The sequence below is a fragment of the Lissotriton vulgaris genome, chromosome 12 (assembly GCF_964263255.1).
Source record: "Lissotriton vulgaris chromosome 12, aLisVul1.2, whole genome shotgun sequence".
NCBI classification, from domain to species: domain Eukaryota; kingdom Metazoa; phylum Chordata; class Amphibia; order Caudata; family Salamandridae; genus Lissotriton; species Lissotriton vulgaris.
The window spans coordinates 523,608,788-523,631,988 of record NC_141700.1 but is presented as its reverse complement, the minus strand read 5'-3'; the positions used below and the strand labels follow the sequence as shown (position 1 = coordinate 523,631,988).

The window sequence follows — 23,201 nt, the reverse complement described above, 5'->3', positions numbered from 1 at the left end:
CGTGCACCCTACTCCACCGTTTGGTCCTGCACCCTACTCCACTGTTTCGCGTGCACCCTACTATACCGCTCTCAGAACCAGAAGTAGGTGTTCCGCTTAAGTATTCACCCCCATGGCTTTGTACTCCAAGAGCACATCCTCTTGCCTAGAGTGGGTGCCCCGAGACCTGCGTTTTCCTCTCTGCTCATGGGCTACTCCATGATAACTCTTGACCTGAAGGGTTTGACACCCCACCTACTCTAACTGCGCGTCTGCGCCCTCACCGTCTGGCACTGTGGTATATTCCTACAGGCATGCTCTGGCCCACTACTTCTTTTCTCTAAAAGTGTTTGCTGTGTCAAGCTCCTCTGCACCACCCTTGACCAATGGCCTACACACATAGCCAAGACTTCTGTTAGCAGTCAACCTCAGTTTTATTCGTACACTGCTCTTTGGTGAAAAAGGACACAAACGTATGGAAGAGATAAATAAAGAAAAAAAAGAGCAGTCCTTTCACTCCAGAGCAAAGAATACACAAAACCCCAAAATAAACAACACCAAGGAGGCACAGCAAGTCCCAAAAATAATCCAACCCCCCTCCCAACAAAAAGAATGCGTCAAACAAACCACTTTTACCCTAGGAGATTCAGGCCCAACCCCTGGTCGGTCTCCAATCTGCTGCTAGTAGAAATGTGACTTACAACGTACATAGCTCCTGCTACTCCCCCTTTCAGTGACCACCTTCTCCATGACCTCCGACCCCACCCAGGCCCACAGTAGCTTGGTGGCACCTGCTGCAGGGTGGAGGCAGCTAGTGCATGCCCTCCTCTCTCTTAATGTCCTTTTCTACTAGTTGTGTTGAAGGTGGGTGGGAAGGGGGTGGATATGAGAGGAGTGGTTACATGGGGGAACGGGCATCGTTGCACAGCGCCAGCTCCAGCTCCTTGCGATAGAGCTTTCCTCCGTCGGAGAGGGACATGATGCTTTTCCTGTAGTTGGTCAGGCTTTGGATGTTGATCTCCTGTAGGGGACAAGAAATAGACAAACAGGCTATGTCAGACTTTCTTCAAGGTGTGTCACCGAATTAGATACATGTTTACATACCTTTCATAATGGGAAAGACCCACTTTCTAATTTTTTTATTGAGTTTCATAACAACATAACACAAAAGACATTAACAGTACAGCTCGTAGGGCTGACAGGAAGAGGAGTGGTAAGGGCTGTGACGTCTTCGTCCGTCCAGATTCCTGTCAGGCTACTGTTCAAAAGAGATGGAGGTTACGCCAATTGATCCTGTCTTTTCAGGCTAAAGGGGGGCAGGCCTTCCTGGTGAACCCTGCTAAGCTAAAAGTAATATATAAGGAGAAGACTCCGTTTTTTGTGTCAGAAATATTAGCAGAGGAATTTTTGAAGGCAATGTGATGATAACATGTAACTAAGTTTGGTATAGGATCTCTATTATTGCAGCTATTTGATCTAACATGTTTGTTTTTGCGGGTGTGGGAGGGTTAAGGGAGGTGCAAGGGTACGTTTTCAATCCACTATCCATCATTGAGGACTCTGTCCTTAGGCCTCATTTGGGTGGGAGAGGGTTGGGGAAAGGGCAGTGGCAGGGGGATGTGGGTGGTGAGAGGGGGGAGGCACAGAGGTTTGGTGGTGGTTGTTGTTTGTGCGCAGAATGGTTATGGTATCCATGTGTTTGAGGCCGGTTATATTGTTTTTGAGATTTAGCTTGGGGGGAGGAAAGGGCAGACAAGACAAGACTGCTCTATTGATTTTGTTGATTTAATCTGATAAGGAAAATGGGTCAATTTTCTATTTGTTCATGGAATATATGTGGGCTAAATGATAAAAGGAAAAGGGGGGTAATGGCTCAATGCAGCGATATGATCTGTTATGTGCCCAAGAAACCCATATAGCATGGAATAATCGAAAATGGTTTAATGATCTAGGCATGGAAATTTTAAGATGTACTGAACAGAGCTTTAATACTAGAGGTGAAGCGATTTTTATGAGACATGGGTATGTGGTACGCAGGCGGGTTAAAGAGGATGCCTTGGGGTGCTGGGTAATTGTTGAATTGGCTATCAAGGGTTCTCCATTGACAGTTCGTTCAATATACGGATCTAATTTGGATGATCCGGAGGTGCTACATTATCTGAGTATCGAATTGACAGCATGGCCGGCCCCCTTAATCTTTTGTGGGGATTTTAATCTGACATCACGAGTGATAGTCCATATATGGGAAAAAAGGTTAACGTTTTTTAAGCTATCAAAGGTTTAGTTAAAGATTTAGGTCTGGTTGATGTATGGTTTTCTCAGAAGAGAAGTGCTCCCGGTAATACTTTTTACTCCGCTCCCCATAAGAAGCATGCTCGCCTAGATTATTTTTTTATTTCTGCTGATGTGGTGGGAAATGCAAAGATAGAGATTATACCAAGGATAATTTCAGACCACAATCCGTTGGTACTGGACCTTGATATAAGAGCAAGAGCACAAGCAAAGGTATGGACCTTTGAACGCAATCTCTTGTTAGATCCCGAATATTGTAAATATATGTGTGAGTGGATCTCAGAAGTCTTTAAAATTAATTGGGAAACTGCTTCAGACCCTATTGTGTGGGATACATTTGAGGCTGGTGTGCGGGGAGCGACATTGAGTTATTCGATAGCCAAACAACGTAGACTACTTATGGAAATTAAGGAGGGGATGAAGTAGCTTAGGCTTTTGGAAATTCAGTTTATGGGAGAGCTGATACATCAGCAAAATACGGACGAAACCTTAAAGGCCATTGCTATCTTGAAAATGAAAATTCATCTACATTTTGCAACAGTGATCACAACAAAGCTGGCCACATATAGGGCCCAGGTTTATGAAGCAGGGGAAGATTCTGGGAGAATTTTTAGCAAAGAGATTGCAGCAAAGGGAAATTTCAAATCGAATATGTAGGATACAGGACCATCATGATATGATACAGGATTCACTGGCCGAAGTTTTGAATGTGTTTCGCAGATTTTATACCAATCTTTATACAGAGGCTGTAATAACTAATGAAGGAGGGCAAATGAAAGAATTTAGTGGCAATATTGAAACCAATAAAGTTTTACAAGACCAAAATGCGGTATTAACATCAGATGTAACCTGGGAAGAGGTGGAGGTAGCAATACTATCACTAGCTAGGGGCAAAGCAGTCGGCCCCAACGGTATTCCGTTGGAATTTTACAGAACTTTTCGGCAGGTGCTAAAACCATAGCTCATGCCATTATTTCTTGATGCCCAACGTGGTATAGCACCAGACTCATGGCAAAAAAACACGATTATTGTTTTTTTTTAAAAAGGGTAAGCCTTAGCTCACTCCATCCTCGTACAGCCGATCTCGCTGATCAATTCGGACAGCAAGATGTTCTCTAAAACTATTGCTTTACGTTTAGGGGCAGTTATCACTCCTCTTGTTTCCAATGTTCAGCATGGGTTTATCCCAGGGAGGGATACTGCTGACCATGTAAGAAGGGTTATTGCTCTTCTGGATTGGACTCACGCAACTGACTCAGCACTGGGGGTGATCCTGTTGGACGCCGAAAAGGCGTTCGACAGGGTCTCCTGGCAATATATGTAGGAGGTCATGCGTTGGAAGGGTTTCTGTGTGGAGTTCATACTAGCAGTTAAGACATTATATATATGTCCGGTGGCTACAATACAGATATCAGGGCTAGAATCTGATGTATTTTAACATTAGCAGGGGCACAAGGCAGGGGTGCCCGTGCTCCCCCTTTTATTTGCTTTATATATTGATTTAGTTTTGAATAAGCTAAATTGCCATACTGGAATCAAATCAATCAGCTTCAGGGGTGTAGAGTATAGAGCACTTGCCTATGCCGACGATATAATCGTAGTATTTAGTGATATTGTAACAGCTTTTGCTGTAATACATTTATTAGCTGCACAGTTTGGTCACTTTTCGGGGTATAAACTTAATATAGAAAAAACTCAGAAACTTTACTCCGGAAAGGATCCTCCGGTGGATGTGGTAGTAACGTCTGAGGCAACATATTTGGGAATAATAATTACGCCTATCGTGGATAGAATCCCTGCACAGAACATTCTTCCCGTTATTGAGAAGGTAAATACCACTTTGGAACGCCTGGATCATCTCCATCTATCCCTCCATGGTAGATGTAATGTTTTAAATATGCTGGTTCTCCCTAAATTCTTATATATATTTAGAACAATTCATTTAGAGTTTTCTAATTCATGTTTTTTAAAATTGGAAAGTATGTGTTCTAGATTTTTGTGGGGGTACTGAAGAACAAGAAGGGCCTATAAGAAAATGGTTCTACCGAGATATCGGGGGGCTGGGGTATTCCACACTTTATAATGTATTATTGGGTGGCCATGATGCAGATCATGGGGCCGTTGGTTGTGGGGAGTAAAGCCCTGATCTCTCTAAGTCATAGACCATCAATCTATGAATTTGGGCTGGGAAGCAAAGCCAATGGCTGTTTAGTAACCATTTTAGATCGAGCTATTATAAAAAAAAATGGTTTAAGATCCTGAAGGCAGCTTACAGAGTCTGGCTACAAGTTAAACGGCTATATCATATTCCAAAACTGAACTTTCATACTCCTTTTATGGCCTCTGGGTTATTGCCGATATACTTTCGGGATCACGTTGCATTTAAATGGGGCCTAAAAGGTATATGTTGTTTAAGGGATTTGTTGGATCAAGGGGATCTGTTAGCATTTTCAGACCTTAGAGAGAAGTTTGGGTTAGACAAGCAAGATTTTTTCAAATATTTGCAAATTCGGAGTTTCGTGGGTAAATTTGGTGCAAATATCGGCAAACAATTTGGGAAAATCGTGCTAATTGAGAACATGCAGAGGAAGATACGGATAGGGCTGTATTATCAACAGTTGGTTGAAGTCCTTCAGATGATCTGGAGGAACGTCAAATGAAATGGGAATGCAAATTTGGCGTGGAGGAACTTAATATAAGTAAATCATTGGAGCTCGCTAATAGTGTTTTGATGACAGGAAGATCACGCAGACAGCATTATATGGCCTTGTACGATTTATATTACTCCCCTAGGAAGGTTTCTCGGTGGGGTGCCACAGTGGGGTTAAGTGTAATTGTTGTGGATTGATTGCGGCTGATTCAGTCCATATGTTTTTCTCTTGCCCCAGATTGGGGGTTTCTTTCAAGAATTGAAGGGATTTTTAATTATCATATTTGGAACCCCCATAGAGATTACGGGAGACTTAGCGATCATTGGGGTAGGCTCGGATTCAATGGCTAATGCAAGAAATTATGCTTCAACCGCACTTTGAGTGGATCAGTTCCGATTCTCCCACTTTTTTGAACTGGAGAGCTAGATTGTTAGCTATGTATAATTTTGAATCGTCAATTTATAAAACTAAAGGGAGAAAGAAGAGAAGATTGGGGGCCAAAATCTGGTCTCCCATACTGGAATGAATTTCTTAAAGGTAGGGGGAACAGAGCGGGGTGACCAAAATAACCGAAATTCAAGGGTTTAATGTTGGGCAGTCAGGGAGGGCTTATAAGAGATATAATAATTTGTTATATGCTATTGTTTACTGTTTTTATTTTTTGTTTGGATTGTACCATAATCATGCTGAATAATGTGTGTGCTTCCTAATGTGCCTGGGAGAAAATGGGATTAAAAACTCAATAAAAATGTTTAAAAAAAACAAAAAACGGTACAGCTCGCAAAACCTTCTGCTATTTGGCGGAACCTGCCTCCCTTCAGCTACCACCTCCATTTTGCTACAGTCTGTTGCAGTCCCTCATTGCTTTCTACCCACCTCTTTTCCAGCCCCCCCCCCTCTTATTTTCCGTAATGTTCAGGAAACTCTCTATTGCCCTTTTATACCTCCTGTCTGTCCGAGACATCCTCTGTCCCTTTCCATGGGGCCCACACGTCTTAAAAGTATGCGGGCACCCCCTGGCGCGGTACACCAACCCCCTCGTGCACCAGTTCAAGTTTGATGACCATTCTACCACTGTGGGGACTTGAACCCGCCCAATTACCGGGCTGAGTCTCTCCTGCCCACCATTAGCGCCACGTTGCAGAACAGGACCTGGTAGAAGAAGCCCTCCCTCGGTCCTGAATGTTCCAAAAACTACAGACCTATCTCCCTGTTGCCGTTCCCAGCTAAGATCGTGGAAAGAGCTGTTAGTCGGACTCTCTCCTCCTATCTTGAACACCATAGTTTGTAGGAAGAGGTTCAGTTTGGCTTTCGGCTGGCTCATGGGACCGAGACAGCCTTGCTGACCGTTATGGACGAACTTCAGAGGCGGGCAGACAGGGGTCAGGCAGCAGCATTAATTCTGCTGGACCTGCCTGCCGCCTTTGATACGGTCAACCATGAGAACCTGCTGAGAAGGCTGAGCGAGTGTGGGGTGAGGGGTTCCGCCTTGCAGTGGTTCCGCTCCTTTTTGCGGGACAGGCAGCAGGCCGTATCCCTCCACCCTTTCAATCCGCCTTCTCCAATGTGCTGCATGGGGTGCCCCAGGGATCAGCTATCAGCCCTATTCTCTTTAATGTGTACTTAAAACCTTTGATTGCTGTTATTAAGGCCTATGATATTGACATCATAAACTATGCGGACGACACTCAGTTAATCATTTCATTTGAGGGTGAGGAATCGATTTCAGTAGAAGCTTTTCATAATTGTCTGCAGGACACGGCTCGCTGGCTGCAGGAGAACTCACTACAATTCAACACAGGAAAGACTGAGGTGATCTTCTGCTCGGCAAACAGGATTTCTCCTCGTCTTCCTAGCAGCTTCTGGCCTTCGGGCACTGGGTCCACTGTTCAGCCCGTTGCCAGTGTCCGCAACCTGGGCATCTTATTCGAAGACAAGCTCACTCTGGAAAGTCAGGTCACGAAAACTACTGCTTCCTGTTTTGCGATCATCAGATCCCTCCAAAATTTTCCCGCTACTTCCTTCTCAAGTGCGCGCACAAGTGGCCAGATGCACTATTCTGGACTCCCCTAACTTCATGTTGGATAGATTGCAGAGAATCCAGTCAGCAGCCGCCAAACTCGTACTAGGCTTGCCTAGAAGCTCTTCGGCTTCTGCAGCTTTAGCTGAACTTCACTGGTTCCCGGTGAAAGAGAGTTCTTTTTAAGTCTCTCTGCCTTCTTTTCAAAGCCCTCCAAGGGCTTGCACAAAAAATTCACTTGGTACATCCCGAGAAGAACACTGCGCTCCTCGTCGGCAAGATTAGTGATGGTTCCTAGGTTTCATAAGGTCAGATCGGGGGGCAGTTCTTTTGGGGTAGCAGCTGCTAAATTATGGAACAGCCTCCCCTGGGATATCAGGCAACTCAGAGAGCTCCTTCCATTTAGAAAAATGGTAAAAACCTGGCTGTTTCCCTGGACGTAGTGGCCGGCCCCTGTTCTTTTAACTCGCTCCCCCTTGAGCCACGTCTCCCAGCGCCAGGATGCCTGCTAGGTGACAGCGCGCTTTATAAATTGAATAAGTAAATAAATAAATAAATAAATCTGTTATACATCTGCTCCCCCTAAATACCCAACACCACCAATTGTGGGGTTGAGAGCGAGGGGACGGCCCAGAATCGAAGAGATCCTCCCCCTCATCTTCTCCTAGTAACCCGTATTTTTGGGCACTCCCACAGGGTGTGGATTAAAATCCCTTTATGCCCACATCCCCTTTGAAAGTGATCATTATCTACCTTCCACATCAGGTAGAGGCGTGTTAACTTGTAATATGCCCTATGGGGTAGCATCAGCAAAAAGCCTGCCCGGATGGCTACCACTTGGGGACACCTGCAGGCCTCCACCCAGGCATTGTCTCCTATTCTCCCCAAGTCAATTTCCCATTTACTTTGCAGGGCGTCTAGTGGGGTCAGGGTGTGCGTCAGCAGGGAGGCATATGCTTGAGAAACAGTGTGTTTGTGAAGTGGGCCCCCAACACTCTCCATTCAAGGGGCGTGTCCTCTGCCAACTCCCAAAGAAGGTCACTGTATTGTATTGTTGTATTGTAACGGTATTTGTTGAGCGCGATTGCTGCCCATGGGCGTCCAAGCGCTGAGATGACCAGAAAGTGACGGAAGGGGTGCTAGGGTACAGAGGATTTGACAAACAGCCATGTTTTTACGGAATGAGAGAAGATCTGAGTTGGACCGGAGTGAAAGGGGAAGGTCATTCCCCTTTCACTCCGGTCCCTTTCAGCCCTGCAGGATATGTTTGAACTGTTAGTAGTGTAAATACTCTCCCCCATCAGTTCAAATTGTACTTGGAGTACAGTGAATAGAATCATCCCTAGAGATGTCCCCCACCTTCGATATTCCCAGTACATCCCACTTCCTGTGATCTTCCAAACAATTCAGGTGCGCTAGCAATGCTGATTCCTAGAGTGGGGTTTCCAGCGTCACACGTACCCTCCAACCCAGTGCTCTTGTCACTTGCCACCATACTCCAACCACCTGGGAAGCTGGGTCTAGCAAAGAGTTCCACCTACCTGTCTTGTAAAGCTAGCCAAGGTAGCCCCCCCGGTCCATTGCCCGCCTGTTTGCATAGAGTGATGGTTCCTGCTGCATCACAAATTCCCAGTCAATGATTATTTGCAATTGGGCTGCCCAGTAATATAACTTCAAATTTGGGAGGGCTACCCACTACCCAACCCCCATTCTCTGATTTCTGTGTCAATACAGATAGGGCAATCCTTGGCAGACCCTCATACCAAATCAGCTGCCTGGTCAGCACCTCAACCTCACAAAAAATTTGCCCGGGACCCTAAACAGTGTATTCTGCAATGTATATATATATACCTAGGGAGGAATATCATTTTGTATGGTGTTCGCTCGGCCTATTTCAGTGATCAGAAGACTTCTCCTGTGAGACACCGCCCTTTATAGTCATGCCAAATATTCTCCAGATTTTCTTGGAAAAAGATGTCCAGCTGTGTCGTAACAGAGACACCCAAATACCTGAATCCCGTCCTCCCCCTTCTCAAGGGGCAACCTTATCCTTTAGATGGGATTCCTTCCATCAGGGAAAATGCTATCAATTTGTTCCAATTACTGCGGATTCCAGTGTATGCGCAAACACCTCCAGGAAATGCAGAATGCAAGAGAATCAAGCATTCCGCGTCGGTTATGTACAATAGAATATCGTCTGTGTAAAGCGATATTACATCTTCTGAGTTTAGGTCCCATTTTAGGCACCTGAGTTGAGCGTGCCCCCGGTTTAAGTTGCCAGAAGCACTACCGCAAGTGCAAACAAAAGCAGTGATAGGGGACACCCCTGTCAGGTGCCCCTACCAAGCTAAAATTCCCTTGACCTTGCTCCATTCACGCAGACCCGGGCAAGGGCCAGTGGTTCTTGGCATAACAGCCCAACCAATTTCAAAAACATTGGTCCAAAGGCAAAACTGGCATCAGGTACAGCCATTTCACAGAATCAAATGTTTTTTGGGCATCTAGTGATAGTAGTATTGAATGCTCACAAATCCTGTCCCTCCGCACCAGACAACCAAACAAAATTACAAAGGTTATGTCTGCTTGCCCTGATAAAGCCTGACAGGTCTGGGGCTATTATTGTGTTAGTCACCTTCATGTCCCTCAGATGCTAAGAACCTTGGCCAGAATTCTGGTTTCTATGTTCAGTAGGAAGATCGTCCTGTAGGAGGCCTCTTCTCTATGTGTCCCTTCCTTGTGGATGAGGATTATGTCTGCTTGTCTCAAATCCATGGGAAGGCTGTCTTCCTGCAATGCTTCCTCAAACATTACTTTCATGGGGGCCACTATGTGTAATGTCACCCCCTTGAAAAACTCGTCTGGGAACCCGTTAGGGCCTTGGGCCTTTCGGCTCAAGCTGGGACACCATTGCAGAGACTTCTTCCTCGGTTATTCCATTCTCTATTGACCTATTCACCCCCTCCTGAAGTAGAGGAACTGGAAGGTCCCTAACGAGTTGCCCATGTTGGACAGGTTCCCCTCCAATTTTGAGCAGCACACTCCACTCAAGTGCTCCGCGAATGCCTGTGCTATAGCGACTGGAGTCTCCACTCTGGATCCTCCTGGGGTGGACCCCCTGTGTACCCCTCTTTGGCCCTCCTCATTTTTGGCCAGCCAGGCCTTCGGCTTCCCAGCTTTATTTCCCATTTCATACACTCGGCCCTGTTTGTTTCTGAAGAGCTGCCTTGCCTCCTGTTGGGCCATATTCATCCCTCAGCACCTCCAATCCCCATGCCTGCTCTGTTGTAGGGTGAGACCCATATTCAGCCTCCCTGCGTACCAGCGCACCCTCATCTTCTGCGCATGCCTACTCTCTTTCCCGCTTTTTTCCTGGACATGGTCTCCCCCCCCCCCCCCCCCCCCCCCAGAACCATTTTGTACTCTTCCCAAACTATCTCACTAGAGCTCACCGTCCCCACATTGTTCGTAAATTAATGTAAAGTAAGTATGCTGCACTGCATAGGAGCCTACACTAACCACCGCTGGCCTTCCCAGCCCCACATAGACAAACTCTTGTCCCTTTTTCAGCGTACACTTCGGATTCCCCCTCAGAATATCTCATCTGATGTCATTGTTGTCATGCTGGGGAGCGGCGGCACACCCTACGAGTCCACCTCCAGGGCCTCCCACCGGTTGACCTCCTCCAGGGTTTGGCTCTGCTGCAAAGCTGCCACCGCTCTAGCCCTTTCCGTTTCTGCCTGTTCCTTCAAAGGGGCCAACAAGGGGTGTCCACGCACTCTATGGCGCCGATGGGATTCCCACCAGCCCCCTGTTTAGGCCTCCTTTCCCCTGTCTGGCTTCGGGTATCCCCAGTGGTGTAACAACGGCCCCCCACACCCTCTGCAGTGCGGGGGTATGAGCTCCAGGGGGCCCCTCAGCGCGGTACCCTGGCCTGAAGGCTTCCGAATAAGTCTGGTAGGGGGTCCCTCCAGTAACTTTGCATGGGACCCCCCCAAGTTTCGTTACACCTTTGGCATTCAGTCAGGCCTAGCCCTCCTCTGCCTTCATGAGAAAGTGGAGGCTCCACGGTCAACAATCCTGACATTTGCCAGAAAGAAGAGGGCATACTGAATGTTCAGAAGGCGAAGGTGCTTTTTGACTCCCAGAAAGGATTCCCGTTGTCTCTGCACTGTTGTTGTGTTTGTAGTCTGGGTATATATTCACACTCCCTCCTCCAGTGACCATGAACCGTGTGAACTTGCAACTTGCAGGATATTGTCCCAGTCACGAAAATTCAGCAGCTGGGCCACCGTTGCCCTTTGCGATACACCAGGTATTGGGGGGTGACCAGGGAGTCTGTGCGCCCTCTCCACTGTAAACCACTTGAGCTATTTACCCTCAAGCACCAACGAGGATAGCCAGTCCTCCAGGAACCGCTCCATGAAGGGGCCCTCTGCCTTCTCTTGGACCCCACAAGTTGCACGTTGTTGCTTTGAGAGAACCCTTTTGCATCATCCAATTTGTTTTCTAGGGCTGACAGTCTTTTCCAGCATCTCAAAATGTGCTTACTCTGCTGACATGGCTGGTTTCAAGTGGGTGAGTGTGAATTCCGTCCCCTCCACACACTGTTGCTACTGGCCGTGGATTCTCCGGACTGTCTGCTCACTGGCCCATTAATGGCTGTTGAGGGATCAATGGGGCCGCCACCCCCTGGTGCCGTTGCCTCATTGTCTCCACGCCGTTATGGCTCCCTGCTGCCACACCCCATCTCACGAACACCCCACTTCCCCCGGACCACCCAGACCTCACCTCAAGCCTCCTCATCACCTACAGTGCAAACCAATGGGGAGAGACTGGGGTCCACTGTCAACCTGGGTTCTTTGTCTTCAATTGTCCCCAGGCACCAGGCACTCTCAAGGGGGTCACAGACCTCTCACCAAGCCACCAGTGCTGCCCCTGGGTCTCTGGTCCTGTAATGAGCTTTTTTGCGATGTGCAGGACTTGGCCTTTTTATGCACTTTTAGGTGCTTTTGCCCCTCACCTCATCTTCATCCCTTGTACCAAGAAAGGGGAATGCTGACCGGCCTTGCTGCACTCCCCTGAGTGAGGGCGACTGCTGGAAATCCCTCGCCGTTCTACACCCATACCGGGCCGTGAGAGCACTACTGGGGCCTCCATGTTGCAGCCAGTAGCAGCTGCTACCGGATCCGGGTGGAGGATGAAGAAAGAAAAACAACCACACTACCTCGCTAATGCCGGCTGCCGCCTCTCCTCCCGTCCTCTTCTTCCTGTCTCCGGTCCCAGCAGCAGGAAGTACTCAGGCTCCCATTTGGGATTGATCTGAGGACCATGGTTTGGCGCTCAGATGGGGCATGGGAGGCTGGGCATTACAGCCTGGTGGGGAAGATGTAAAGTGCCCATGACTGTTCAAGCAATCATGCACACTTGGGGAGTGCAAACCACTCCTCCCCCTGCTCTGGCCAGCCCCGCCCCACCTGAGAGCCACTGACTGCATTAGGAAAACTAATAACAATACGTTATTGTCATTTTATTTTTCCTCTTGTGCACTGGGGCGACGCTCCACCGCCTTAGCGGAGGAGCCCTCACTGGTTGCAGCCAGCTTAGGCTGACCTCGATTCCAGCCACACCGCTCCCTGCTGTCAACTCCTCTCAAAAAGGGGGCCACACTTCCTGCTGTGCTTGACATCGCTCACCGTGGGTGATTCATCTCTGGATGCCACGCTTCTGCACCGGGCCAAGCTAGTCACCGCAGGCCCAGAATTGCACCCGCCATTTTTGGTTTTCACCTTGGGCTGGCCCCGGCTGTTCTTGTCATCCATTCCACATAGGGGAGCCTCCTTCCACTGTCCGAGTGAGCCAGGCTTTCCCCCAGATCCTCCCAGACACTGGGGGTCCGATGCCCATGGGGGAGGAAGGAAGGATAATTTCCCCACAGGTCGCACGGCACCAGAGTTCGTCACCTATGTGACCGCGGCCATGAGTGCGTAAGTCATGCCACCAAAGGCCCACATTCTACAGTGAGGCTATGTTAGGGTGCGTTAACAATTTTCCTGGTTAACCACAAGGTCCCATGTTTGCATCTGCACTACAGTAAAAATATTGTATTTGTGTAATATTGTGTAACTTTCACAAACAGGAACCTAAGCTTATTTGATTGTATGATGTATAAGCAATATTGTTTGTAATGCGACAACCACCGCTTCAGATCTTTTGTCTACCACAGGTTTGACACACACAGCAATATCAAAATTGGTAGTAGTCCTTTACTTATCGAGGTACTGTGAACAGTAAAACTGACACTGTAATGGTACTTCACAATCTTTGGAGACTAGGATTTACAGACTTGAAAATGGACAGAGCTTTATCTTGCCTGAGTATGGACCTGGCTTTACCTGACTGAGAACGGACTGGGTATTTCTGGCCTGAGAATGGGCCAGTATTTTCCTGAACTGCGATGGGCTCAGCTTCATATTGCCTGAGAATGGATGGAGCTTTATATGACCCAAAAATGGACTGTGCTTAATATGGCCTGAGAATGGATGAAGCTACTTTGGGTCTGAGCAGAGACTGAGCAGTATCTGTTCTGAGGTTGGACTGGGACGTTTATGGCCTCAGAATGGATGGGGTTTTATATGAACCAAGAATGCGTGAAATGGAAAAATAGAAGTTTAGGTACTCTGTAACAGAGTACCTGTATCTGAGAAGTGCCTGTACTCTCCAATTAAAAGTATTACGTTACTCTTGAGAAGTGCAGGTACTGTCCCTCTCAAAATAAAAAAGTGCTGGTAATCAGTACCAGACAGTATCGACCCATTTAAAACATTGATAACCAAGAATAGATGGGACTTTATGTAACCGAGAACAGACTAGACTTTCCTCTTTATTGTCAGATCGGATAAGGAAATCCATCAACAAGATGCAGCATAACAAACAGTCATAAACTCATACAAATGCAGTTGATAAGAGGATAAAAGACTGTTACTAAAATTCTAAAACACATGATAAAAACACTTCGTAAAAACAAAAAAAACAGCAGATGCCTGTTATACATTCAAATATTGGCATTACCCAGTGTTTTAGGTGTTATCAGTCATGCTGTGTACAGAAATGTAGAACCACAAACACTGTGTTCATTCCGGAGTCAGGTTTTCATATTCTTAGCACATTTATGAGGTCGATAGGCCCATAAACTGACATACTGCATTGACCCATTTAGCCCTAGGTCTAGAATAGGCGGCGCATAAAAACAGTAAATGCTCCTCTTATTGACATAGACAACATAGTTTGGATCTAATGGGGTCTGGTGACTAGTTAAATATAAATTTAGCTAATGGCAAAACACCCCATTTAGATTTTAAATACAACGATCTTAATAGGGGTGGGTTGATATGATTTGAGATTTCCTCGCTCTTAAAGACAGTTTTATGGTCCAAAAATGCTTGCGCTAAGGTGCTATAAATGATTCCTGCTTCACCATAAGTGATTCCCAATACATGGCTTTTGGTCTGGTACCTGCAGATGGACGAGTAGAGGATGGGTTATACCAATTGTCTCTCCGGCCAAGATCTAGTAGAGACCTCTTAATATAGCTTAGGTCGGAATCTTCATTGCTCATGGTTGAGTAATATCATGAAGCGCATCCCTAAATGGTCTTAACTCATCAACAGACCAAATACGAAGCCAATACAGTATAGGCCTCAGTTTGGTAAGCTCTGCAATGGGCTTCAGTGCGAGATCTCACCCTAAGGGTTTTAAGGGGTCTTCTGGCCAAGGTATGTTAAGGACTTTATAAAGTTGTTCTCTTCGACCCCAAGGTTTGTCAAATCACAATGCCCCCAGAGCTCTGCACCATAGAGCGTAGCATTAATTACTTGGTGTAAAGAAGTGCATTTAGAAAACCACAGGACAGGCATAGCCCTGTTTTTATGAGGGGGAGCTTTTAGAAGTCCATGAATTAGTTAGTCTGATTCCCAGTTAATTAAATTCAAAATCTCTCAAGAGGCTTTTCAGAATGGACGGAGTTTTATAAGGCCTACCAAAGGACCAATCATTGTCCCTTCTGAGAATGGACCGGGCTCTTTCTGGTCTAAGAATGGGTGGGGTTTTGTATGACCCAAGAATGGGCGTGGCTTTATGAAACAGAGAGCAGACCGGGCTGTATCAGACTCAGGACGGACGAGGCCTTATCTGGTCTAACAAAGGACAAATCATTATCTCTTCAGAGAATGGTCTGGACTTTATCTATCATGAGGATAGACTGGAAAAGCCAGGGCTTTAATAAACCATAGCTGCCCCCAGTTCAAGGCCCCTATTGCCACATCTCCTGTGCCCTTGAGAACTCAAACGTTGTCTTCTTGCCTCCTTGGACCGACAGACTAGATAGTACAGGAAGCATGCCAAGCCTGTCCCCAGCACACGAGCCCATCTCACCTTCTTGTTCTTCTCAAAGAAGTCTTTCAGGAGGGCATCCAGCTCGTTCTCATCAATGAATCCATTACCGTCCTAGGGGTTGAGGCGGAGGAGAGATCGACAGAGTAAAACAAGCTTTATTTGGGAACGTCATGGGCACTCACACAAACAAATAAGGCTTTAAATCAACTGAAAACAATGGCTAGAAATATAATTTACCCTCATTAACACTTACAGAACGGAGCCATCCCAGATCAGCCTGACCCAGGCTAGAACAACTCGGCCAGCACAACAAACTAAAACAAATGGCTATGTCTGACTGCCCTTAGCACAGTCTTCCTATAACAAACTAGACTCTGCCCTGCTACTTAGTTATAAACTTCTTAAAGGGCAAGTACATTCAGCCATCTGAGTCCTTAACATCTATTTAGATCTCAACATGTCTAGACACAACAAATCTTTCGGCTTTCTGTCGGAAAATGCCCTTTTGGGGTGCAGTGTGCTATATAAAATATAAACAATTACATTCTTGAATATGTCTACTCCCTCTTTCTCAAGCCCCTGCTTTCTGTCTCTCGCTAGCATGATCCAACCTCTCTAGATCTCATTGGATGTGTCTCTTATACTTGCTGCGCTCATACTAGGGTTTGATCACCATGTTCAAAGTTAGGGTGATGAAATTATGATGTTGTGCCTCAAACAAGGATGGTAAACACGGTCGTGGGGTGCTGTGGTATTTCAGCACCCATTGGTTCTGCTCCAGTAACTGATGCTGATTCTGTAACAGTCCTAAGAGACTGCTGGCTTCCACTCCATGTGGAACATCTGGCACTAAATATTTCTTTAGTGTAGTCCTGAAGACCTATTTTTCCTCTCTCTCCCCGAAAATGGAGTCTCCCTCCATGTACTGGATGTACTATACTAAGTCTGGTTTCATCACAGTTCCAAGTCTCTGCTGGTTTCCTTTATGTGTCCTATAGTTTCCCTCTGTCTCCTCGATGTACTATACACTGTCCGGTCTCGTCAAAGCCCTCAGACTTTGCTGGCTTCCATTTATGTCCCTGAGACTCCCTCTGTGTACTGGATGCACTGAGTCTGGTTCTATCATAGTCCACACACTCTAATGGCTTCCTTGATGCTCCCTGAGTCTCCCTCTGTGTACTGATTGTACTATACCGGGTCTGGTGCCGTCATAATCTCCACGCCTGCTGGCTTCCTTTATACATCCCTGAGTTTCCCTAGGTGCACTGGATGAACTGAATCTGGTTCCATCGTGGTCCCATGCAAAATTTGATTCCATCATAGTCCGCAGACTCTATTGGCTCCCTTTATATGTACTGAGTATCCCTCTGTGTTCTTGATGCAACAAGTCTGGTTCCATCATAGTCCCATGCTGAGTCTGGTTCCGTCATAGTCCCATGGTGTGTCTGGTTCCGCCATTGTCCCATGCTGAGTCTGGTTCCGTCATAGTCCCATGCTGAGTCTGGTTCCGTCATAGTCCCATGGTGTGTCTGGTTCCGCCATTGTCCCATGCTGAGTCTGGTTCCGTCATAGTCCCATGCTGTGTCTGGTTCCGCCATTGTCCCATGCTGAGTCTGGTTCCGCCATTGTCCCTTGCTGAGTCTGGTTCCGTCATAGTCCCATGCTGTGTCTGGTTCCGTCATAGTCCCATGCTGAGTCTGGTTCCGTCATAGTCCCATGCCGAGTATGGTACCGTCATAGTCCCATGCTGAGTCTGGTTCTGTCATAGGCCCATGCTGAGCCTGGTTCCGTCATAGTCCCATGCTGAGTCTGGTACCGTCATAGTCCCATGCTGAGTCTGGTACCGTCATAGTCCCATGCTGAGTCTGGTTCCGTCATAGTCCCATGCTGTGTCTGGTTCCCTCATAGTCCCATGCTGAGTCTGGTACCGTCATAGTCCCATGCTGAGTCCGGTTCCGTCATAGTCCCATGCTGTGTCTGGTTCCACCATTGTCCCATGCTGAGTCTGGTTCCGTCATAGTCCCATGCTGAGTCTGGTACCGTCATAGTCCCATGCTGAGTCTGGTTCCGTCATAGTCCCATGCTGTGTCTGGTTCCGTCATAGTCCCATGCTGAGACTGGTTCCGTCATAGTCCCATGCTGAGTCTGGTTCCGTCATAGTCCCAAGCTGAGTCTGGTTCCGTCATAGTCCCATGCTGTGTCTGGTTCTGTCATAGTCCCATGCTGAGTCTGGTTCCGTCATAGTCCAATGCAGAGTCTGGTTCCGTCATAGTTCCCATGCTGTGTCTGGTTCCGTCACAGTCCCATGCTGAGTCTGGTTCCGCCATAGTCCCATGCTGAGTCTGGTTCCGCCATTGTCCCATGCTGAGTCTGGTTCCGCCATTGTCCCATGCTGAGTCTGGTTCCGCCATTGTCCCACGCTGAGTCTGGGTCCGCCATTGTCCCATGCGGAGTCTGGTTCTGCCATTGCCCCATGCTGAGTCTGGTTCTGCCATTGCCCCATGCTGAGTCTGGTTCTGTCATAGGCCCATGCTGAGTCTGGTTCCATCATAGTCCCAAGCTGAGTCTGGTTCCGCCATTGTCCCATGCTGTGAGACTGGTTCCGTCATAGTACCATGCTGAGTCTGGTTCCGCCATTGTACCATGCTATGTCTGGTTCCATCATATTCCCATGCTGATTCTGGTTCCGTCATAGTCCCATGCTGAGTATGGTTCCGCCATAGTCCCATGCTGAGTATAGTTCCGTCATAGTCCCCAGCCTTTCCTGGCTTTATGCATCCCTGAGTCTTCCTTTGTGTGCTGGGTGTACTACACTTCGTCTGGTTCCATCATAGTTCCAAGACTCTGCTGGCTTCCTTACTGCATCCCAGAGTCGCCCTCTCTGCACTCGATGTACTATATGGAGTGTGGTCCTATATAATCCCCAGACTCTACTGCTTCCTTTATACGCCCTCAGTCTTTATCGATGTACTGGATGCGCTGTGTCTGGCTCCATCACGGTTCCCAGGTCCTGTTGGATTTCTTTACCTGTCCCTGAGTCTCCCTCTGTGCACTCGATGTACTATACTGAGTCTGGTTCTCTCATAGTACCCAGACTCTGTTGGGTTCCTTTATGCATCCCAGAGTCCCCCTCTGTGTACTGGGTACTATACTGAGTCTGGTTCCATCACAGTTCCCAGGCTCTGCTGGTTTCCTTTATACGTCCCTGAGTCTCCCTCTTTGTACTTAATGTGTACTAATGTTAGTTTGGCTCTAATTTAGGAGATATATATTCCTGAGTGCAGTTCTGGGACTGGAAATATAGAACTATAGGTACTCACTATCCCAGAGTGCCTGTCTGCAACCGACGATGGCCAGAACTCTAACTATTAAACGTTTAGCATCACTGCTTAGAAATGCTGGTGTTCTCCTTTTTCAGATTAAGGAAGTGAAAGTACTTATTACCTGCCCATTTAAAGCACTTTTTGAGTGTCCCTCTCTGCTCTGTACGCATGCTAGCTCAGTACCCATAGTCGGTCTCTCTATCTCCGAGTCTCCCTCTAGCGATTGTGGGTCTCTTCAATCCTGGGGCTCAGTATCTCCGGTCTCCCTTTCTGTCCGTACTGCTGCGGGTCCTGTTACAGTGCTGGGGTTGGGAATTTTTAAATACCCATCTATGTCTGCAGTGATGCCGGTCCTGTTACAGTGCTGGGGTTGTGCATTTTTCGCCCCCATCTATGTCTGCAGTGATGCCGGTCCTGTTACAGTGCTGGAGTTGGGCATTTTGAAATACCTGCCTATGTCTGCAGTGATGCCGGTCCTGTTACAGGGCTGGGGTTGGGCATTTTTAAATACCAATCTGCAGTGATGCCGGTCCTGTTACAATGCTGGGGTTGGGCATTTTAAATACCCATCAATGTCTGCAGTGATGCCGGTCCTGTTACAGTGCTGTTGTTGGGCATTTTTGAATACCCACCTATGTCTGCAGTGATGCCGGTCCTGTTACAGTGCTGGGGTTGGGCATTTTTAAATACCTATCTATGTCTGCAGTGGTGCCGGTCCTGTTACAGTGCTGGGGTTGGGCATTTTTTTTTTTAAACAGATTTTATTTGATAGATTGCACACATAGCGCAGCACCCCGCACTCCGGAGTTAACTGCCAATCATATTCATATCATCAATGAATTAGCAATCATTACATCATTTTGTATCCGGCAATAGTATCAAACTGAACAATGCTAGCCCCCCACCCCACCCGAACCCCCCAACTCTCCCCCCCCGGATCCCGCCCCACCCGGTCACACGACACCGTCTCCTCTATCCTGCAAATCAGTTCTTGATCTAGAATAAACCTACACCTTCCATTGTGGCTCTTTATACAATCTCCAGAGTAGCCTCCCTCTCCACCGGGGGCTTCAGCCACAGGCCCCGATAGGGGTTGGGTATTTTTAAATACCTATCTATGTCTGCAGTGATGCCGGTCCTTTTACAGTGCTGGTGTTGGGCATTTTCTAGCCCCCATCTATGCATGCAGTGATGCTGGTCCTGTTACAGTTCTGGAGTTAGGCATTTTTTAGTCCCCGTCTATGTAGGCAGTGATGCTGGTCTATTACAGTCCTGGGGTTGTGTATTTTTAGTCACCATCTATGCATGCAGTGATTCTCGTTTTATGCCGTTCTGGACTTGTGTATTTTTAGCCCCCATCTAGGCATGCAGAGATGCTGGTCTGTTAGAGTCCTAGGGTTGTGTATTTTTAGTTCCTCATCTATGCATGCAGTTATGCTGGTCTGTTACAGTTCCGGGGTGGTGTATTTTTAGTCCCCATCTATGCACGCAGTGATGCTGGTCCTGTTACAGTCCTGGGGTTGTGCATTTTTCGCCCCCATCTATGTCTGCAGTGATGCTCGTCTGTTACAGTCCTGGCGTTGTGTATTTTTTTATACCACCTATGTCTGCAGTGATGCCGGTCCTGTTACTGTGCTGGGGTTGGGCATTTTTAAATACCTATCTATGTCTGCAGTGAGGCTCGTCTGTTACAGTCCTGGTGTTGTGTATTTTTAAATACCTATCTATGTCTGCAGTGATGCCGGTCCTGTTACAGTGCTGGGGTTGGGCATTTCCTAGCCCCCATCTATGCATGCAGTGATGCTGGTCCTGTTACAGTGCTGGGGTTGGGCATTTTTAAATACCTATCTATGTATGCAGTGATGTTGGTGTGGTACAGTCCTGGTGTTGTGTATTTTTAAATACCTATCTATATCTGCTGTGATGGCAGTCCTGTTACAGTGCTGGGGTTGGGCATTTCCGAGCCCCTATCTATGCATGCAGTGATGCTGGTCCTGTTACAGTGCCTGGGTTAGGCAATTTTTAGTCCCCATCTATGTCTGCAGTGATGCTCGTCTGTTACAGTCCTGGTGTTGTGTATTTTTAAATACCTATCTATGTCTGCAGTGATGCCGGTCCTGTTACAGTGCTGGGGTTGGGCATTTCCTAGCCCCCATCTATGCATGCAGTGATGCTCGTCTGTTACAGTCCTGGTGTTGTGTATTTTTAAATACCTACCAATTTCTGCAGTGACGCCGGTCCTGTTACAGTCCTGGGGTTGTGTATTTTTAAATACCTATCTATGTCTGCAGTGATGCTGGTCCTGTTACAGTGCTTGGGTTGGGCATTTCCGAGCCCCATCTATGCATGCAGTGATGCTGGTCCTGTTACAGTGCTGGGGTTAGGCAATTTTTAGTCCCCATCTATGTCTGCTGTGATACTCGTCTGTTACAGTCCTGGTGTTGTGTATTTTTAAATACTTATCTATGTCTTTAGTGATGCCGGTCCTGTTACAGTGCTGGGGTTGGGTATTTTTAAATACCTATCTATGTCTGCAGTGATGCCGGTCCTGTTACAGTCCTGGGGTTGGGCATTTCCTAACCCCCGTCTATGCAAGCAGTGATGATGGTCCTGTTACAGTGCTGGGGTTAGGCAATTTTTAGTCCCCATCTATGTAGGCAGTGATGCTGGTCTATTACAGTCCTGGGGTTGTGTATTTTTAGTCCCCACCTATGCATGCAGTGATACTCGTTTTATGCCGTTCTGGACTTGTGTATTTTTAGCCCCCATCTATGCATGCAGAGATGCTGGTCTGTTAGAGTCCTAGGGTTGTGTATTTTAGTTCCTCATCTATGCATGCAGTTATGCTGATCTGTTACAGTTCCGGGGTTGTGTATTTTTAGTCCCCATCTCTGCACGCAGTGATGCCGGTCCTGTTACAGTCCTGGGGTTGTGCATTTTTCGCCCCCATCTATGTCTGCAGTGATGCTCGTCTGTTACAGTCCTGGTGTTGTGTATTTTTTTATACCACCTATGTCTGCAGTGATGCCGGTCCTGCTACTGTGCTGGGGTTGGGCATTTTTAAATACCTATCTATGTCTGCAGTGAAGCTCGTCTGTTACAGTCCTGGTGTTGTGTATTTTTAAATACCTATCTATATCTGCAGTGATGCCGGTCCTGTTACAGTGCTGGGGTTGGGCATTTCCTAGCCCCCATATATGCATGCAGGGATGCTGGTCCTGTTACAGTGCTGGGGTTGGGCATTTCCGGGCCCCATCTATGCATGCAGTGATGCTGGTCCTGTTACAGTCCTGGGGTTGTGCATTTTTCGCCCCCATCTATGTCTGCAGTGATGCTCGTCTGTTACAGTCCTGGTGTTGTGTATTTTTAAATACCTATCTATGTCTGCAGTGATGCCGGTCCTGTTACAGTGCTGGGGTTGGGCATTTCCTAGCCCCCATCTATGCATGCAGGGATGCTGGTCCTGTTACAGTGCTGGGGTTGGGCATTTCCGGGCCCCATCTATGCATGCAGTGATGCTGGTCCTGTTACAGTGCAGGGGTTAGGCAATTTTTAGTCCCCATCTATGTCTGCAGTGATGCTCGTCTGTTACAGTCCTGGTGTTGTGTATTTTTAAATACTTGTCTATGTCTGCAGTGATGCCGGCCCTGTTACAGTGCTGGGGTTGGGTATTTTTAAATACCTATCTATGTCTGCAGTGATGCCGGTCCTGTTACAGTCCTGGGGTTGGGCATTTCCTAACCCCCATCTATGCACGCAGTGATGATGGTCCTGTTACAGTGCTGGGGTTAGGCAATTTTTAGTCCCCATCTATGTAGGCAGTGATGCTGGTCTATTACAGTCCTGGGGTTGTGTAGTTTTAGTCCCCACCTATGCATGCAGTGATACTCGTCTTATGCAGTTCTGGACTTGCGTATTTTTAGCCCCCATCTATGTATGCAGTGAAGCTGGTCTGTTAAAGCTCCTGGGTTGTGTATTTTCCATCCCCGTCTATGTCTGCAGTGATGCTCATCTGTTACAGTCCTGGAGTTGTGTGCATTTTTAGTACCCATCCATGCATGCAGAGATGCTGGTCTGTTAGAGTCCTAGGGTTGTGTATTTTTTGTCCCAATCTATGTCTGCAGTGATGCTCATCTGTTACAGTCTTGGGGTTGCGTGGTTTTAGGCCCCAACTATGTCTGCAGTATTGCTCGTCTGTTACAGTCCTGGTGTTGTGTAGTTTTTAGTCCCCGTCTATGCATGCAGCGATGATGGTCTATTACAGTCCTGCGGTTGTGTTTTTTTGTTTCCATCCATGTCTGCATTGATGCTGCTCTGTTACAGTTCTGGGGTTGTGCTTTTTTAGTCTCCATGAATGTCTGCAGTGATGCTGGTCCTGTTACAGTCATGGGGTTTGTATTTTTAGTCCCCTGCTATGCATACAGTGATGCTCGTCTGTTACAGTCTTGGTGTTGTGAATTTTTAGTCCCCATCTATGTAGGCAGTGATGCTGGTCCTGTTACAGTCCGGGGGTTGTGTATTTTTAGTCCTCAGCTATGCATACAG

At 47.2% G+C, this 23,201-nt stretch overlaps 1 protein-coding gene across 1 annotated transcript in view; it reads right to left on the bottom strand.

Annotated features, from left to right (window-relative positions):
- Positions 1-389: 389 nt before the first annotated feature.
- The window catches only part of CALB2 (calbindin 2), a 152,468-nt gene continuing 129,656 nt past the window's right edge, over positions 390-23,201 (bottom strand). Inside the window, exons 10-11 of the mRNA XM_086945298.1 lie at positions 15,373-15,444; positions 390-1,000 (exon numbers count right to left, since the gene is read on the bottom strand). Coding sequence (XP_086801424.1) covers positions 878-1,000; positions 15,373-15,444 — 195 coding nt within the window. The 3' untranslated portion in view covers positions 390-877. The remainder of the gene's footprint in view (positions 1,001-15,372; positions 15,445-23,201) is intronic.